This window comes from Amblyraja radiata, chromosome 2 (genome assembly GCF_010909765.2).
Source record: "Amblyraja radiata isolate CabotCenter1 chromosome 2, sAmbRad1.1.pri, whole genome shotgun sequence".
Classification (NCBI taxonomy): domain Eukaryota; kingdom Metazoa; phylum Chordata; class Chondrichthyes; order Rajiformes; family Rajidae; genus Amblyraja; species Amblyraja radiata.
The window spans coordinates 98958246-98978873 of NC_045957.1; the positions used below are offsets into that span (position 1 = coordinate 98958246).

The 20628-nt window shown below is 41.0% G+C and overlaps 1 protein-coding gene across 1 annotated transcript in view; it reads left to right on the forward strand.

Annotated features, from left to right (window-relative positions):
- The window catches only part of kcnh8 (potassium voltage-gated channel subfamily H member 8), a 397801-nt gene that overhangs the window by 186297 nt on the left and 190876 nt on the right, over positions 1–20628 (forward strand). Inside the window, exon 3 of the mRNA XM_033039823.1 lies at positions 7781–7912. Coding sequence (XP_032895714.1) covers positions 7781–7912 — 132 coding nt within the window. The remainder of the gene's footprint in view (positions 1–7780; positions 7913–20628) is intronic.

Sequence of the window (20628 nt, forward strand, 5' to 3'; positions counted from 1 at the left end):
CTGGTGTTGGGCCTGTTTCTGTCCAACTTGGTCCACATCTGAGGTCAAGGTTATACTTAGGACAGGATTCATCTCTCAGCGTTCCACCTGCACTAGTGTCAATACCACCATCCTATTGCCCTGTTCTAATGCTCTGAATTCAGGGGGCAAGATGTCATGAGGCCTCAGCAATAACTAGTGACTGTTAGCTTCTTGCTGAGGCCCAGCCACTGAATTCCCCACCAGCACTCAACAAGTGGCAGGTCTAGTGGGGAGAACTATATCTCTTGTTTAAATTGTAGGGTTTTATAAGGGTTTTGCATGTCACCGTGCATGTCTTCTACTGTATGTGTGTCAGATACATTCAGAAACTATTAAGAATTAACTAAATATTAAAGAGGAACAAATTCAAGTTGTAAACTAAATAATTCTTGTTGTACTGAAGGTAGCAAATAAGGACAGTGATTTAACCAAGCGATATATAAACTCTCAAAATCTGCTAAATGTGTTTGAAAACACTATATTGTTTTAAATTTGTTGTTAGTGCACTGCAAAAGCCAGTATACAAGAATACATTAATTATTTTGTAAATGATTGAGGATTGAGGATTATGAAGGAACTGGAGAGCTGGAGTGAGAAAAGACCTGGACCACTTGGGGCCAGTTACAAATGACCTCGGGCAGGACTTTGCCTGGTAGGTTCATTGTTGGCTGGGGAAGGTGTGATCTCAAAACAAACAACATGGATAACTGTGGACCTGGTAAAGCGACTCAGGGAGAGGGAAGGAGGAAGGGAGGGAAGTATGAGATGAAGTTGCTTAATATTGGAGAATTCAACATTCATATGACTGGGTTGTAAGCTACCAAGCAAAATCTGAGGTGCTGTTCCACCAACTTGCATGTGGCTTCACTCTGGCAACGGAGGAGGCCCAGGACAAAAAGGACAGTATGGGAATGGAAAGGAGAGTTGAAATGGGAGATCTGATCGTCCAACAGAAATATTCAGGAATGTTGAATATAATGCAAATCAGCTCACCTTAAATTATCAGTTGTCAACAGTGCCTAAATGAAATTACACCTGTTATTTTTGCCACTATACAAGTCAAAATATTAATTATTTACCAGATAATCATTCTAGCCTAAGCTTAAATCAGTGTTTGCTTTGTCAAGGTTTGTTTTCTTTGTCATTTGATTGAGCTGTGTTAGTTGACCCAGTCTTCCTATTTAGACTCCAGATATCTGAAAGGATGTGAAATCTATTATCATAAAAAATAATTATAATTCCTCTGATAAGTAATTTGTGACAACTCACTGTAAGCAATCGCAGTGAGTAGAAAAGTTACCATCATCAATGTCATTGAATTTTGCTGTGCCATAGTTGCAGAATTTAATGCTGTTTCAGCAAAAGAAAGCAAAGTTACAACCTGGATCCTAATCTATGAACTTGTGAGTTCATTAATGTTAAACAGGAACAAATGCAAGTTGGATACAAACTCATTAAATCTTATCATGAATTAAGGTAGCAAATAATGACTATAATTTACACAAGTTTGAAATTAAAATGCTCTCACATTTTGGTTCATACTTTGGTTCATGTTAAACTCTCCCACAGTTTGGTTCATATTTTCAAAGAATCGGGATGGTCACTGTAAAACATTCACTGGGTGAGATATACAGTATAAATCCTGCTGATGTCCCAGTGTTCTTGCATCAGGGAAGGGGTTAATAGAAAGCTTTGCAATTAGGCATCGTGATGAAACATCAACAAAATACCATGGCACCTTTGAACAAATGAACCAAACAGTTGTGAAAACTAATCTGAAGAAGGGTCTCGACCCGAAACGTCACCCATGCCTTCTCTCCAGAGATGCTGCCTGACCCACTGAGTTACCCCAGCATTTTGTGATCTACCTTATTTTAAGAAGTTACATTGATTTTTGTGAAATGATGAAACCCAGGAATGTAAAGTCAATATACCTTTACATCTGATTCTACAAACTACAATGTGTGGTTGACTGAACAGCATTCCCAGAATTTTGCTGATCACTTTAGTTCTTTTAGGGATGTCCTTTAGTTAGTTTGGTACAGTCAGCAGCTTCCAGTAGCCAGCTCATCAGCAATGCTGGGAAGATGCTGCCACAGATCTGTGTCTTTACGCAGTGGCTGGCCTCCAGAATATCCTGCTCTGATGCCTCCTCCCAAAAGCATGTTTTAAATGTTGCTTGGTATTCACTTTTCAAGGCAGAAATGAACTTAAATACTTGGTAGTGAGGGATGCGACTTGGCAAATAAATATAATTTAATATTTTAATATCTTTTGAAACCAAGAAAGCAAAAAAGGTGCAAGACTTTGTTCCGAGTTATGCACTATCAATGTCTCACAAATTGTCTCACTAATGTAATGTCTTTGTTGATTACTAAGGTCTTGGTTCACACTTACTCACTTATTCACCTTATCCCAAATAAATGACATGGATATGGTGGGCCAAAGAGCCTGTTTCCATGCTGTGTGACTCAATAAATCATCAGAGTCGAGAGTATTTATTTGTCATTTGCAACGGATATGAAGCGGAACAATTAAATTCTTACTTCCTGCAGTTTTAGATGCAATAACAACAATAAATAAATATATAATAAGATATTAGTTACTCCAATAAAACATGATAGTGCAAAATCAAAGTATGTAGAGCAACTATAGTAGTACAAAATCTGCGGTGGTTTGGTGCTGAGGTAGGGTTATGGTTGGGGTTATTCATGTTAGTTCAAACATGGTATGAATATTAAATTCTCCATTTTCAAGTAATGTCCCACCTGAACCCCACTGTACACCTATTTCTTCTGCCATCTTCCAACACTGCCCCCAACCCCCTTCACCATACTCCTTTCCCCTCCTTTACACACTCAGCTCCTATCGCTGAGGCCGCATCTCCTTTTCAGACCCCTCTGCCCTCCTCCCTGTCCTTTCCACCGATATCCCTCCATCCAGCTTTGTTCTTATCTCTGGGCTTTGTTCCAACCATCTGCCTGTCAAAAAAAAAACCCTTGCCTGTGTGGACCTATTACTTGCTACACTTTATCCTGCCTCTTCCCTTTTCCAGCTTTTTCAACCAACCTGCAATCAGTCTGATGAATGGTCCCAAAAGGAAATGTCACCAGAGTTCTCCAGAGATGCTGCCTGACTTGCTGAGTTACTCCAGCATTTTGTCTCCCATTCTGTATTAACCAGCATCTTCAGTTCTTTGTTTCTAGTCTTTTATATTTCTTTTATGTTTCTCTCCTCCTCGTCTCTCCTTACCCGACACCCTTAATGGCTCCATTTCACCAATTACTCCACCCATTTGCCATTCAAAATGGCACTCACTTGAATTCACCTTTTACTTACTTTTCTCTCCCTGTCCTACCCCAATCAGACTGAAGAATGCCGACTCCCACAATGTCATCTGTCCATTTCCCTCCACAAATGTTGAGTGACCTGACAAATTCCTTCTGCTCTTTGTATTTTGTTTAATATTGTGAATACTATCTAAGATGAGACAGCCAATAAATGTTATTCATTCTGAAGAAGGGTTTCGGCCCGAAACGTCGCCTATTTCCTTCGCTCCATAGATGCTGCTGCACCCGCTGAGTTTCCCCAGCAATTTTGTGTACCACCAATGTTATTCATTGTTATTCATTGCTATAGTGAGAAATCATTAACCCTTTGCAATTCTCCTTTCCCTGGTACCATTCTTAAGTTCAAGGCAGTTGGGATGATTTAGGCTCCACAATCCCACCCTTGCTTCCCTCAGAAACTAAAACACATCCCATCCAGACCAAATTATTTTTGTACGGTGCGGCACAGTAACACAGCGATAGAGTTGCTACCTTACTATAAGGAAGCAAAATGAATGTTGGCATTTAATTTTTAGAGGAAGAGGGAGTGTCAACATAATCATCCTTGATTATGCTGGTGGCCTTGCCGAAGCAGTGTGAAGTGTAAATGGAGTCAATGGAAGGGGGGTTGATTTGCGTGATGATCTGGTCTGCATCCGCAATTCTTTGCAATTTCTTAGGGTCTTGGTTGGAACTATTCCCAAACCATGCTCATTGGAACAAAACCTCATCCCAGAGTCAAGCTACTCGAACTGCTGCCAGTAATAATGTCTCCAATACCTTATATTCCTTTCCTCTAAAAATTAAATGCCAACATTCATTTTGCTTCCTTATAGTTTGCTATACCTCCCTGCTGGGCACAACAGCATCCAAATCCCTCTATGCAACATTATTATTTTTAAATTTAAACAATATGGTGGTGAATTTGTGGAATTCATTGCCACAGACGGCAGTGGAGGCCAAGTCTTTGGGCTTTTTTAAAGTGGAGATTGACAGGTTGTTGATTAGTAAGGGTGTCAAAAGTTGAGAGTTCAATCATCCATGATTGATTGGCAGCATAGACTCGATGGGGCAAATGGCCTAATTCTGCTTCTTTGAACTTAATATTCTGATTTTCTGGTTGTGCCACAAAAATGGATGACTATTTATTCTCTGACAGACAATTTATTTTGCACACTCTCTTAAAACTATCTTGATCCTGTTGCAACCATTTTGAGTCCTCCTTGTCCAACTTGTTTTCCTAATTACTTTTATATCATCAGTAAAATTGGCTACAATATAATAGGTCTCTTTTCCAAAGTCATTAATTTAGAATGTAAAACAACTAAAGGTTCCAACACCAATCATTCTGACGCCTGCTCTTTATAATTTGCCAAGCTGAAAGTGACACTTTCATTTCACTTTTTGTTTTGAATTAATCAATTTTCAAACCTGCCAATGCCATACACTCTTACTTTGTGCAGTTATCTCTTACATACATCCAGATATGCTGCATGTACTGTTTCTGTTTATCTACTTTGCACATTCCATCCACAAAGTACTTTAATAAATTTATCGAACATGATTTCCCTTGCATAATATCACCTTGAGACTGAATGATTGTATTATGACTTCCTGCTTTCTGAATCCCTGGTTTCTGAAACTGGAACATTATGCCTACGGTCTCAAACCTGCTGGGATCCTTCCAGAATCAGCTTCATAAACATTCCAACCCAAAGCTAAGTTAGAAAGTTCCTAGAATTGATAAAGGAATATTATAAGGTTCAGATTTTATATGATTAATTGTGCTATTTTAAACCCTATCTTATGCAATAGATCCTGCTCCATGCTTTCACCTTACCCCTGCTGCCCTTATACTGATGCAGGGGTTGAAGAATAACAGTTGGCCCAGGCCATCTGAACTCAATGCAGGAGAACAAGGGAAAGCTGCCATGAATAGATTTTTGGGGCACTAAACGAATCAGAACATTTACAAAATGGATCTGAGACACAATATCAGCTTTATTCTTTCTCAGTAGTGGAGCTGGCTCATGCAGTCATACTGTATATCCGCTTCATGTTTCAGTTTATGTTCTATCAAATACTTCCTAAAAACATACCTTAGTCTAGCATTTGGCTCTATGTCTGGTACATTTTGTGATTTGTGTTAATATTATCTTATCAAGCAATGTATGATATTTTACTATGTTAACAATGTTACTTGAAGTTGAAGAAGGGTCCCGACCCGAAACGTTGCCATTCCACGTTCTCTTTAGATGCTGCTTGACCCGCTGAGCTACACCAGCACCCTTTATTTGAAGGAAAACTGTGTTCATAAGAAATAACTGTGGGAATAACATTCTCATTTGCTGTATGTAATGGTTTATATTTATCAGCGAATCCTTTCCAAGGAGCTCTGAATAGACTAGAAATAAATATTTTATTTTAAGTTTCAAACTTAACACATGGCGCCAAACCAAATGTTTTTTCTGTCTTCTTGCAAATGAAAAACTTGCTAGACGTAATGTATGTTACCAGTTATTTCACAACTGAAGATAATGTTGACATGGTGTGAATCCAAATTGAGTCAACCTTTTCAAATAAAAATGTTGTGGCTAGAATGGACAGGCATGATTTGTAATGTAATTTTCTTTTTGCTCATTTGTCACCACCTTGTTCTTCTTTTAACCATGCTACCTCAAATCAATCCTGACCATTCCCATTTGAATTTCCTCATAGACAAGCTACTTGCAGAAACTCTGTCTGTTCCCTATGTTCTTTTGTTAAAATTATCCAAAGCAGTGTGGAAGTATGGTGAGTAGTGCATCAAATTGATTTGGCAAAAGCCCTTCCTTAGATTTTGTGTGCCAAGGCCAGATAATGTATGCATTACATGCTCTGTTATGTGTGCTCTCATCTACATTTATAGATATTGCACTACAACATTGTAATGTGCATAATGTTTGAAATCAATTTGCCAGATCTATGCATTTGAGTCAAGAGGAGGATATACTTAAATAGCCAATTGGCCAAGCATGTGCTAGTAGAGCATTGGCCAGCTGTTTCCTGCTTACTCTCACTAAATGCAATGGTAATTAATCTGTCTTTAGTTTAGACTGGAGATACAGCGGGGAAACATGCCCTTTGGCACACCGTCCGCGCAGACCAGCGATCCCCGCACACCAACACGATCCTGCGCACACTAGGGACAAATTTTAATTATACCAAGCCAATTAACTTACAACCTGTACATTTCTCAGAGTGTGGGAGGAAACTGGATATCCTGGAGGAAAACCCTCACAGGTCACAGGGTGAATGTACAAACTCCGTACAGACAAGCACCCATAGTTTTTAGTCCTGTTAAAAAAACAAAATGTTAGTTGGAGGTCTTTTATGTGGTGGGTGGGGGAGGGGAAGGGGAAAACCTTATTTCCTAGTCCCTACCTGGTCGGAGAGGCGGCTTCCCCCCGAGCTGCTTCTTCGGCCCTTCCTCGCGGTCTACCATCGGACTGGAGCGGCGTTTCCTGTCGGGACCGGCAGAGACTAGAGCTTCAGTGGCGGCACAGTGCTGGGACACCATCACAGAGCGGGCAATGCCTTACCGGGTCGCCGTGCGGTAAGCTCCAGAGTGCTGTGACCGCCGACTCCAACATCCGAGGAGCTGTGGCTGCGGAGCATCCAGCCGCGGGCGGCGCTGGATTTAGAACACCGTGGAGCCTGGGATCCGAGATCGCCAGAGTCAGAGCTCCAACCAGCGCGGCCTGAGGACTTCGGGAGCCGCGGTCTCCAGGGAGGAAGCGGCCGCTCCAGTCATTCCAAGCCGCTGAGGAGTGTTCACCTGATGCCGGAGTTCCAGCTTCCCAGCAAGAGGGCCTGAAAACATTGGACTGGCTGCGGAGGCCACAAATAGGCCCCGACCTCAGGTGATCACAGAGGAAGAGGACTAAACTTTCTGGTGCCTTTCCCCACAGTGGAAAATGTTGATTCGGTTGTGGGGGGACATTTGTGTTGAATTATATAATGTGCTGTGTCATTTTTCTTTTTTGTTTAATTTTTCTATGGATGTACGGAAACTTAATTATTTATTTTATGTAAAGCACTTTCATTAAGTTGATTTAAACGTGCTATATAAATAAAAACGTACTTACTTACTTACATAGTTAGGATCAAACCCGTGTCTCTGGCGTAGTAAGGCAGCAACTCTATCGCTGCACCACCATGTGGCCACCTGTCTGAGAGTGGATAGAAAAGATTCAATAGTCTTTAAAAACAAAATGTGAACAAAGAGTTGCCCGAGCTAAAGATCAGCTTAAATAAAATGTTATTTTTCACGATGTTTGTAAATGTTAGTTTGATCAATGCATTTTCTTTAAAATTGATGATAAGTTGAAGTTTAAATATAATACAGAATAGATGCACATAATGGAAAAATTTCTGATTAATCTTTGCAGAGAATTCATTCTGGTGCCTACTTGATGTTGTGCCAATTAAAAATGAGAAAGGAGATGTAGTTCTTTTTTTGGCATCCTTCAAAGACATAACTGTTACCAAAGTGAAGATTGCCCAGGAGGATAAAAAGGAAGGTTAGTGTTTCATCATACACAGTATCCATACCTTAGTTATCAAAGAGTCGATCGTGATTCCTTATATGCCACTGTTTCATTGTTAAATGTCATAAGAAATGGCTTTTACAGAAAAATAAAATTAGCATTGTAATGTATTTATTATTGTTGCTTGTTTTCTGGAGTGGTTAATTGCCACATTGCGAAGTGCATCAAACAGAAGAATTCTGTCAAACCTGTTAATTTTATTCAAATCCTTATCGACGGCTGTCTACATTAAAAATATTTTCAGTGCACCAATCTAACCTAAAATGTAATTTGATTTGTTTCAAAATTCAATGTTCAACATTTGCAAACTTGTTTTTTTTAAACTATGTTTTTATTGGCCGATGCACAGGACTTTTTCTTATTCATATTTTTGGCTGATATGTTGATATCATTGTGTTAATGGATTTGTTTTTAACTATTTTGTTTTAACAATGAAGTATGCAGTGGGATATACATCAACTTCAGAAATAGGTGTAGAAATGGCAGATGGAGTTCAATCCAAGCATAGATGAGGTTTTGCACTTTGTGAGGTCAAATGTAAGGTGAAAATATATTTGACCCGAACAGCATTGATGTACAGAGGATTCGTGGGGTCCAAGTCTATAACTCCCTGAAAGTGGCAACACAAATAGAGTAGTAAAGAAGTGGCAGCACAAATAGATAGAGTGGTAATGAAGGCATATGGTTCGCTTGCTTTCATATGGAGGCATTGAGTATGAGAGAAAGAAAGTCATGATGCAGCTTTATAGGACTTTGGTTAGGCCATATTTGGAGTATTGTGTGCAGTTCTGTCGCCCCATTACAAAAAGGATGTGGATGATGAAGGACGTTTACCAGAATTATGCCTGGATTAGGGGATATCAGCTACAGGAAGAGGTTGGACAGACTTGAATTGTTTTCTCTGGAACGCCGAAGATTGCAGGAAGACCTGATAAAAGTATATAAAATGATGTGAGGCACAGATAGGGTAGACTGTCCGTTTTAAAAAGATTGCAGGTTTATTTTTTTACACAGTTAGTGAGTGCCTGGACCAATCTGCCAGCAGTGGTGGTTGAAGCAAATACTTAATTTGCATTTAAAAGACTTTGGGATAGGAAGATGGATATGCTGAAATTGAAGGGATATGGGTTATGTGCAGGTAGATAAGTGATGGTCTTGACATGTTCTTGTGCTGTGCTGTTCTATATTCTATGTTCTAATATCTTCCCAAATCCCAGACTTTGGCAAACTTCTTAACAGCACCATTAACAATGGTACAGGAAGACAAAATAAATCAATCTTCTAGATACATTTTAGAATGTTGTTTAATGATACAGATTCAAATATTAATTATCATACTTTATTCTGAACTTCAGGAAGATCACGTATTGAAGAGTGAAGACTTCACTGTATTTATGAAGCACTTTTTATGATTTTACATCCCCAATATTTTGCATTCAATGAAATGCTTTGGTAGTGTGGTCTTCTTTACAGTTTTAGGAAAAACTGCAGCCACATTGCTTACACCAACTGCCAGTAAATAATAACATGATAATTAACAGGTCTCATGTTATTGATGATTTGGATTGAGGCATCTAATACGACACTGAGGAGAACCTGCATCTTTAAAATAGTGTTATGTGATCTTTTCCACCTACTTGAAAGAGCAAGCTGAAACTTATTTTATCCACATGAAAAACTGCAATTCTTTCATGAAAGACGTGCAATTCCACTTGAGTGGACGAGTGGTGGATTATTGGCCTAAGTATCTGGTTTCACTCGTATGAAATGAGGTGTAAACCCTTCTATTCTCAGTCAGAGACTAAAATAACAGCAACTGAGCCTTGACTGGCAATTTTAATAAAATATTTTGTACCGGAGGGATTGAAAGTAGTCTTTTAAATTCGATTTAAGTTATGCGTTAGGATGAACAAATGTAATTATCTGAATGAGACCTGAGTGAATGAGAAAGGATTGTTAAAAAAAAGTCTAAGGAAATCAGAAGGTGTGTTATTAATAGGGGTTATAGGAAATTTATAGTTTAATTTGGGCTACTAGTTAAAGTTAAATTTCAACATCAATACCATTTTGGAAGGTATCGGCAGTGTACATTGCAGCATAGATTAAGAGGCTGTGTGAGTGGAAGCTAAAGCACTCCACTGGAGAGAGAGATTAATCTGTTTACATAGACTGTTCTCACTAAAATGTACACATATGAATTTATAATACCAAGAGCTGTCAAATGCATGACCACAATGTGACAACAGACAACAAGAAATGCATATGGACATGAAGTGTTGATATTACTTGCAGTTGTCCCTGACCTCCCATTGTAACTCTTGAAAGGGACTATTGCAGAGTCCAGAATTACCCGTAAATGACAAAAAAAAAAGTTATTTCTCTGGTTTTTAATAATTTGATGATGCTATTTCAGAGAGTGAAGGAGGAAAGTTCAAGGCATATTTAAGAGTTTCAGCAGTTGATATGGAAACCAGCCCTTCAGCCCAACTTGCTAATGGCAAGCAAAATGCCTCATCTACACCAGTCCCACCTGCTTACATTTGGCCCATATCCCTCGAAACCTTTCCCTATAGTTCAGGCTCTCGAGTCCCAGCACCATCCTCAAAAAACCTGTTAGCGTTCTTTCCATCTTAAAGGCATACTTCCTCTAGCAAGGTGGCAAATCTGAACATAATACTTCAAATATGGCCTCACCAATTGAAATAATCAAAACAAAATTGTAAAAAATGATATACATTTTAAATTATATACACTTTATACATTTTAAAATATATCAATATATTTGAAAAAATGTAAAAATGTTAATGTTAGTAAAAATAAAGTGAGAAAACAGACCATCCATTTAACTTTACAGCACAGTTTGGCGACTCAATTTAAATGAGTCAAATACGAAGTGTAATCATCCCCACAAGTCAGCACCTTATGGAATTGTCCCTGGCCTCAGTGTGCAGAAGCAGAGAGAATGCTAACACACACACTGGAGCTCACTGACAATTGTCTCTGGAACAATGACATGCAATAAACAAAAAGGGGTCTAACCAGAGTTATTTCAGCTACAGGATGGCCTCTGTCTCTTTATTCTCCAGGCCACCTGAGATAAAAGACAACATTCTGTTGAATTCTTTAACTTTATTCTTTACCTGTCTGCCACATCTTAACCTAAGATGTAAAATAATAATACTGACACAATATTTGCAAGTTACATTCCTTTGTCTCTATGTTAAATATCTCCCCCGACTATGGCCTCCTGTCTTGATTTACACAGTGCACATGCAATCTGACCTCCAAATCAGCTGATACAAAGGTCAAGATATTTGCATATCATTATCATGACACATCATCATGACTTCCCTCCTTTACCTGAATTAAACGTTAAATTAATATGTTCTTTCTAATATACTTTCCAATTAAATACTTACAAAGAATTTTGGTGCTTCTTTGTGTTTTCATTTGTGTTCCAATAACTCACAAAACGAATGAATTACAACTGCCTTTTTTCCCCCAAACCCTTTTTCCCAATGTTCCCGATGTTGGGGGAGTCCAAAACCAGGGACCACAGTTTAAGAATAAGGGGTAAGCCATTTAGAACGGAGATGAGGAAACACTTTTTTCCCACAGTTGTGAGTGTGGAATTCTCATACTTTCAAGGGAGAACTAGATAGGGCTCTTGAAGATAACGGAGTCCGGGGATATGGGGAGGAGGCAGGAACGGGGTACTGATTGTGGATGATCAGCCATGATCACTATCTAAATGGCGTCAACAGATTACTATCTAAATGGCGTCAAGTTGGGAAAAGGGGAAGTACAACGGGATCTGGGGGTCCTTGTACATCAGTCTATGAAAGTAAGGATGCAGGTACAGCAGGCAGTGAAGAAAGCGAATGCCTTTATAACAAGAGGAATCGAATATAGGAGCAAAGAGGTCATTCTGCAGTTGTTCAGAGCCCTAGTGAGACCACACCTGGAGTATTGTGTGCAGTTTTTGTCCCCTAATTTGAGGAAGGACATTCTTGCTATTGAGGGATTTCAGCGTAGGTTTACAAGGTTAATTCCCGGGATGGCGGGACTGTCATATGCTGAGAGAATGGAGCAGCTGGGGCTTGTACACTCTGGAGTTTAGGAGGATGAGAGGGCATCTCATTGAAACATGTAAGATTGTTAAGGGTTTGGACATGCTAGAGGCAGGAAACATGTCCCCGATGTTGGGGGAGTCCAGAACCAGGGGCCACAGTTTAAGAATAAGGGGTAAGCCATTTAGAAAGGAGATGAGGAAACACTTTTTCTCACAGAGAGTGGTGAGTCTGTGGAATTCTCTGCCTCAGAGGGCGGTGTAGGCAGGTTCTCTGGATGCTTTCAAGAGAGAGCTCTTAAAAATAGCGGTGTCAGGTGATATGGGGAGAAGGCAGGAACGGGGTACTGATTGGGGATGATCAGCCATGATCACATTGAATGGCAGTGCTGGCTTGAAGGGCCGAATGGCCCACTCCTGCACCTATTGTCTATTGTTTATTGTCTTTCATCCTATTTCTTTAAAGGCAAAAATGCAACTTTTTACACTCTTGTAACCTTAATATACTCCTTGATCATAATAAACAGTATCATAATAAAGAGTGTACTATTAGTCACATCTGCACAATTAAATCAATTCTTTAACCTTAAAAATTATTATGTTGGCTTTATTAGCCAAATACACCATGGCCTATGAAATACTAACTAAATACTTGTACAAATACAAAACAATTTTTTCCCTTAATACAAACAATGACCTGTAGGCTTCCTTTGCATCTAAACAAATGTCATATTCATTTGTATAATTACTAAGCAAACTATAACCTATAACACAAAATCGTCGTCTCGCTTGGGGACTCTTCTTTCACATTTTAGTCTACCAGCTGGCTGGCGCAGGAGCATCAGAGCCTGTTGAATCTGCCAACGTGTTGTCACCCAGACGCCGTCTCTGCTCACCACCTGCGTTGCAGCGTGCTGCCTCTGGAACTCTGGTCACCACCTTGGAAATGCTGGTTGCCTCAGAACCACCGGTCACCACCTCAGGGATGTCGTCTGGCCCCTCTGGATCGGTAGCTCTTGGTGGATTTTGGGCCACCTGGTTTTGAGTGTCTCTGGACATGTACTTTTTGACACTCGATACATTTTTCTTGAAGATAACACCTTCTGGAGACTTGGCTATCACCATGCTGCCACTCCTCGATATGACATTGCATGGCTGACAATGGTAAGCAGTGTCTATCTTACCACCATCATCTCACCTCACAAGCACCGAGTGCCTGGCTCCTAGTTTCAATTCGGCATACCATTTTGCCGCCCCTTTCTTTTCGGCATCACGGTCTCTCAGCTCCTGGTCTTCCATGATCTCTCGCACTTTTTTAGTGCAAATTTTTCTTCCAAATAATTTCTTCCTTCCATTGAGGGGATTTATCGCAGTCGCTGCCTCAAAAAGGCTGGCAGTATCATCAAAGACCCACACCATCCTGGCCACACACTCATCTCTCTGCTACCTTCAGGTAGAAGGTACAGGAGCCTGAAGACTGCAACAACTAGGTTCAGGAATAGCTACTTCCCCACAGCCATCAGGCTATTAAACCTGGCTCGGACAAAACTTTGATTATTAATAACCAATTATCTGTTATTTACACATTATCATTTTATTTATTCATGTGTGTATATATTTATATTACGGTATATGGACACATTGATCTGTTTTGTAGTAAATGCCTACTATGTTCTGTGTGCTGAAGCAAAGCAAGAATTTCATTGTCCTATCAGGGACACATGACAATAAACTCACTTGAACTTGCTGGGCCTTTCCCTGATGTTGAGTGAGTGGTCGTTCGATATACAGCTACGTATGCTGGCAGTGCCTCCTTCCAGTTTTTCCCTTCGGCATGGGCGATTCATATCCTCTTCTCTATGGACTGGTTTTGTCTTACTTCTCCGTTAGCTTATGGCCATTTTGGAGTCACCTTGTGATGATGGATGCCTGTGATTCTCATGTACTCAGCAAACGTCTCGGAAACAAACTGTGGCCCATTGTCAGTGTACAATGTTACAGGCAACCTGTGTCTGGCGAAAATCTCTGCTAATGTCTGTACAGTCTTATCTGTTCTAGTTGATTTCATCACTGCATACTCATAATACCTACTATATTAGTCTACCATTACCATAATTGATTCACCTGTTGGAAGTGGTCCAAGAAAGTCAACAGCTACGTCAACCCATGGTCCTGTTGGCAACTTTGTACTTCTAATTGGTTCTGGTGGGTTGCTCCTGCTTGTGATTTGGCATCCGTGACAGGTCTTGACGAATTTCTCAGCATCTTTCTCACAACCTGGCCACCACACTTTGCTCCGCAAATTCTGTTTGGTACGGATGATGCCTAAATGTCCTTCATGAACCAATGACACAATCCTTGGTCGTAGTGCCTGCGGGATCACCAATCTGCTACCTCTCAGCACACACTGACCAATTACACAATCTTCATCTTTAATGGGAACATATGCTTTGTAAAGGCATTGATCCCATTGCCCACTGTGTATATGCTCTCTGATATCTTTGAGTTCAGGATCATGTTCTGATTCCCTTTCAACTTCCTTCGTTGTCACGGCTCTTGCCGTTGACTGAATTGCGATGAAGCGCACAAAGTTCTCTGCTTCCATCTCTAGCGTGGATGTTGCTCTAAGCTGTTCATCCTTCAACAGTCTCGACAGCGGGTCAGCGATGTGGACTACTTTGTACTTGTACTGTTGGAGTCTCAGCACCCAACATTTTATTCTGGCACATGGCTTAGACCTTGTCGAATAGATAACTTCCAGCGGCTTGTGATCTGTAACAAGTTCAAATTCAATGCCGTACAAGTAAGCATGGAACCTTTCACAGGCCCACACTAGTTCCAGTGCTTCTTTCTCTGTTGGAGAATTACTTCTCTCCATGCTGGTTAAAGATCGACTGGCATATGCTATGATTCTGGGTCCATCTGCATGTGTCTGTACCAACACTGCTCCTAAACCGACCGGACTAGCATCTGCTATGACTTTTGTTGGTGCAGCTAGATCATAATATCCAAGAGTTTCTGCACTCATTAGACTCTGTTTCAGTGCTTTGAATGCCTGGCTGTTCACTACCAAACTAGAACTACATCTTTTCTGATCAACTTTCTCAGTGGATTTTGGAATAAATTTTGCACAGTAATTGACCAGTCCTAGAAAGCTCCTCATCTCGGTTGCATTCTGAGGTTCACGTGCATCTACAACAGCTTTCACTTTAGCCTTGGCCGGGTTCAACCCTTCACTTGTGAGTCTGTGTCCCATGAAATCCATCTCAGAGACGCCAAACTTGCATTTGTCTTAATTCACAGTGAGTCCTGCTTCTTGAAGTTTATTTTCAACCTCCGGTCATGCTCTTCACGAATTGTTGCATGGACGATGATGTCATCTAATATGTTTGCTGCTTCTGGTGCACCTTGAATCACTCTGTGGATTTTGTACTGATAGATCTCGGGAGCAGCATTGATTCCAAACATTGGTCTTTTGTATAATCCGCAGTGAGTGACGAATGTTGTCATCTCTCTTGACTCTGGAGGTAATTCCAATTGGTGATATCCCCACTTGAGATCAATTTTGGAGAACACCTTACTGGTTGATAACTCTTGTAGTACCTCATCGACCATAGGAATTGGGTGTCTTTCTCTGATTATTGCCTCATTGGCTCTCCTCATGTCAACACACAGTCTGATGTCATCGTTGAGTTTCGGCACAATCGCTACTGGACTCACCCATGGTGTCGAGTGTTCAACTGGCTCAATTATGTCCTGATCAATGAACTCCTTGATTCCAGAAAGTCCAAATGGCATTCTCAGCATCGGTTGAACTGTCAGTTTGACAGTTTCATCAATGGCTAACTTCACTTGCCGGCCTTTCAATTTTCCAGCCCCTTGGAATACTGAGTGTAATTCCTGCCTCATGTTATCATATGACAGCACTGAATTGACAGGCACTCCGATGTGAAGCACTCCCAGCTCTCGGGCTGTACTTCTACTGAGCAGGGGTTCTCCCTTTTCCTCTATCACCACGAATTCTGCTTCAGTGTTTCTATCTCCGACATCTATTTTAGCCATGAAACATCCAATGGTTTGTAATGGTTTAGTTGTGGTGCATGGATATAACTTGGCTATATGCCATTCAGGAAGGGCTACAAGGCCGTTTCACTCCCTCTTTTGGAAAATCTGACCATGCTGCCATTTTCCTGCTGCCGGAGTATAAACAAAGGATAGTACGGGAAGCAGCAGTGACGAGGGATGTAAAGCGGTGGTCCGACCATTCAGAGGCCATGCAGCAGGAGGCCTGTTCCAATGTTATATGTTCCAAGCAAGTTCCAGGTACGTGAGTTCGCGGAAGTGGTCACGAACTTCATTGCAACAATAGCCGATAACATCGTCCCCGCGGTAAGGGTTAGCATCTTTCCTAACCAAAAACCCTGGGTGGACAGGTCCATTCGCGTTGCCTTGAATGCTCGCACCGCTGCTTACAACTCCGGCCTGGCATCCGGAATTATGGACGTCTACAAGGTAGAGTCCTACAGACTATGAAGGGTGGTGAAGGACGCAAAAAGTAGGTACAGGGACAGGATGGAGTCACAGATGGAGCAGCAGGACACCAGGCGCCTTTGGCAGAAGGCTTTGCAGAGGGTAGTGCGTTCGGCCAAACGCACTATGGGACCTACACTCGCTCCCCCTGCAGGTCCTATACATCAGAAGGTGCAGATCCAGAGCCAGCAACATTATGGGAGACCCATACCACCCCAGCAATGGACTGTTCCAGCTGCTACGGTCAGGCAAACACCTCCGCTGTCATGCTGTGAAAACAGAGATGATGAGACGGAGTTTCTTCTCACAGGCCATTAGGACTGTAAACTCTTATCTCACCAGGGACTAATTTACTGTACCAATTTACTGTTGTGTTGTCTTCTTAAAAATTGCTGTTTTTTTCTAATATGTAAATATTGATTCTGTTCTGTAGTTTTTTTCAACAATCCGCATTTCACTGCACATCTTGTATGTGTATGTGATAAATAAACCTGACTTGACTTGACTTCCTACTACACTTCCTTGACGTGCACTTGATTTTCTGCTGTTTCAAGCATTCCCAAAGTGATCTGTCAATTACGTTGCTGTTGCTACCAGAATCTACAATCACTGACACTGTAACACCTCCGATGGTCACTGCAATTTTCTCGTGATGGCTATCATTCAATGCAAACTGATAACTCCTTTTAACAGCATGCTCACCAGCTTCATCACTCTCTTCATCACTTCCGAAATCACCTTCAACGTGACGGACATTCTTTTTCTGCCAACGTCTGTCTTTCTTTTCACTGGGCTTCCCTTTTTCCCCTGCCTTGGAACATTCACTCTTGTTGTAATCACTTGTCTTGTCCCTGGCCTTACTTTTTCATTTCTTTGCAAAATGATCTTTGTCTCCACACTTCCCACATGTTCTACCTTTTGCTGGACAACATGCATCTTTCCCCATGTGACCCTTGTTGCCACATCTATAACACTCGATCTCACGTTCAGGCTTACTTCTTGGTCTACCATAGGACAGCCAGTTAACTTGCTCAGTCTTGGAATCTTTCCATTTCATGCTGTGAAATTTTCCCTCAACAGCTTCCAGTGCCGCTGCAATCGACAAAGTATCATTAACTCACCCCCTTTTACTAGCAGCCTTCTCCTGAGCTTGTCTGACCTGCAATGCTGGACAACCTGATCCAATATCTGGTTTTCCACATCAGCAGCCACATATTTGCATCCTACAGACATCTGTCTGAGTCTCGGCACAATGTAGCATTCGGCACCACCACATAATGACTGTTTAATGCATCAACGGCCTTGTTATAGTCTTCCTTCATTCCGGTGTCAGGGAGTGTTTTAAACATTTCTGGCCCCGTGGTAAAGAGAAGCACCACTCTCCGCTGGGCCTTCTGCCCCGGCTCTCATCAAGAAAGAGCACGCGACTGTCGGCGTAGGCCTCAAATTCCTCCAGCCAAGCATTCCACTTCACACTGACAGTACTTGCATCACCCGTCGGATCGAAGTGTGGAACTCCGCGAAGTGCTATGAAATCAACTCCAGCGATTGCCATTATGAACCCTTTTTCTAACTATTTTCCAGCTCGTAGCCATAGATTCAGAATCCAAAATATCCTCATCGCCAATGTCACATCTTCGCCTAAGATGTGGAATAATAACACTGACACAATATTTACAGGCTACATTCCTTTGTCTCTGTCCTTGTTTATTATCTCCGCCGACCAAGGCATCCTGCCTTCTCTTACACAGCGCACATGCGATCTGACCTCCAAGTCAGCTGATACAAAGGTCAAGATATTTGCATATCATTATCATGACTCATCGTCATGACACTGTCCAATCGCTTTTGATTTGTGAGCCCTAAATAGAGATTTTCTCCACAATTTCCCAGTTTCTCACCCAATTCTGGGTTATATTCTGCATACTACCACTTTGTCCACTCAGTCAACCTGTGCGAGTCTCAGATCTATTCTCAACTCCATCTGTACTACTTATATTGCCACCCAACCTAGTGTGATCTTGAATAGTATCAGTAATCTTCAATATCTGCCTCACTAACACTTCATCTAAACATTGCTAAATATAGTGAAAAGCTGAGGTTATGATATAGATCTCCAGAGGACACCATAAATCATGTTGTGCCAGTTTGAGTACAAACCTATTATCCATACACTCTTGCTATTCTGCCTTAACAGTCCCATTCTCATCTAAGAGGTTACCTCTGGTTCCATAGTCTATCATCAATAAGGATGGACATATCTTTAAACTTGGTCAGCAATTTTAATGTCATAATAGTTTTAATATTTTTTTCTCAGCAAAATAGCAAGCAAAATGCATTGCAGTCGAGGTTCTCAATCATTTTATTTAATATAGTTTTTTTCATTAATCATTTATATCAAGCTAAGGAATCCTACACATCTGACCTTCGAAACATTCAGCAATATGAAATTGATTATATTCCAAAAATACATGACTTGCCCTCGGCCTTTCTCTCGGAGCAGGTGAAAATTATAGACTGCATCTCGAGAAGAATGCTGTGCTTCACAGTTTGAGAAAATGAACAAAGCTGAGAGTGATGGCAAGATTCAGAGGATATCAAACTGAGCTATTTCCACTCCTGAAAAGTTAGAATATGTGACAAACAAATTGGTGTCAAGAGGCTGTACTCCAGGATATGGCTGGTTAAACTATAAATTATGGCATTCAATTTGAACCTTCTTTGCCACCTGCAGAATGTCCTATGTTTGCTGCACAATACATGGGATCAGTAAAAAGCTGTATATCAGGGGTTCTAGTAGAAATTATGAACATCAGAAATTTATACAGAATTTTGGACATTCCAGTGCTCAAATACATCCATTTCGCAATTTATTAATGTTTTCCAGAAGAACAATTCAGTAAGCAAAAGTAGTTTAGTTTAGTGTAGAGATACAGCGTGGAAACAGGCCCTTCAGTCCATATAGTCCGCACCGACCAGCGATCCCTGCACATTTACACGATCCTACACACCCTAGGGACAATTTTACATTTTTTTAATACCAAGCCAATTAACCTACAAACCTGTATGCTTTGGAGTATGAGAGGAAACCGAAGATCTCAGAGAAAACCCACGCGAGCCACGGGGAGAACGTACAAACTCCGTACAGACAAGCACTCAGTCAGAATCGAACCCAGATCTCTGGCGCCGTAAGGCAGCAACTCTATCGCTGCGCCACTGTGCCTCCTTAAAAGTCCATGAATAGAAAACAGTATATGTAACTATTCGTTGTCGCAAAAAATAGCTTTGTAAATTAAAGCCATGCACCCGAAAGAGCCAACGGTGTTGTCACACAAATCCGTAAATTAAATATTTGTTAATTGAGGAATTACTCTACTCGTATTTACAAATCATCACGCTAGTCTTTAGAAAGATGATTGTTGCTAGAAGTGATTTTGCATGATGCTCCATGTCTGAATTCTCAGGACTTAAAACTTGGATTGACAGAGCTTACTGGGCACTGAAATGATTCCAACATGCCATTTGATGTTCATACACTTGGTTTGTAATATTGAGGCAGGTATTGGCATGTGTGATGCCAGGATCTACCAGAAGAATGCCAAGGTAGCAGATTATGTCAACATGGACCCCAAGGCTACTAGACCATACCTCAATAAAGGTTTGGTGCCATGTTTTAAGCTTGCACAGCTGAACATGTGTTAGAGAGGGGACATGACTTGAGAATTAAGGGACAGAAGTTTAGGGGTAACATGAGGGGGAACTTCTTTACTCAGAGAGTGGTGGCTGTGTGGAATGAGCTTCCAGGGAAGGTGGTGGAGGCAGGTTCGTTTTTATCATTTAAAAATAAATTGGATAGTTATATGGACGGGAAAGGAATGGAGGGTTATGGTCTGAGCGCAGGTATATGGGACTAGGGGAGAATACGTGTTCGGCACGGACTAGAAGGGTCGAGATGGCCTGTTTCCGTGCTGTAATTGTTATATGGTTATATGGTTATATGAGAGCAGGAAGAAACCATTTTCAGGGCTATTTAATAGAACTATCACTTGCAGGTTCATTAAGAACATATAACATTGAACAGTATAGCACA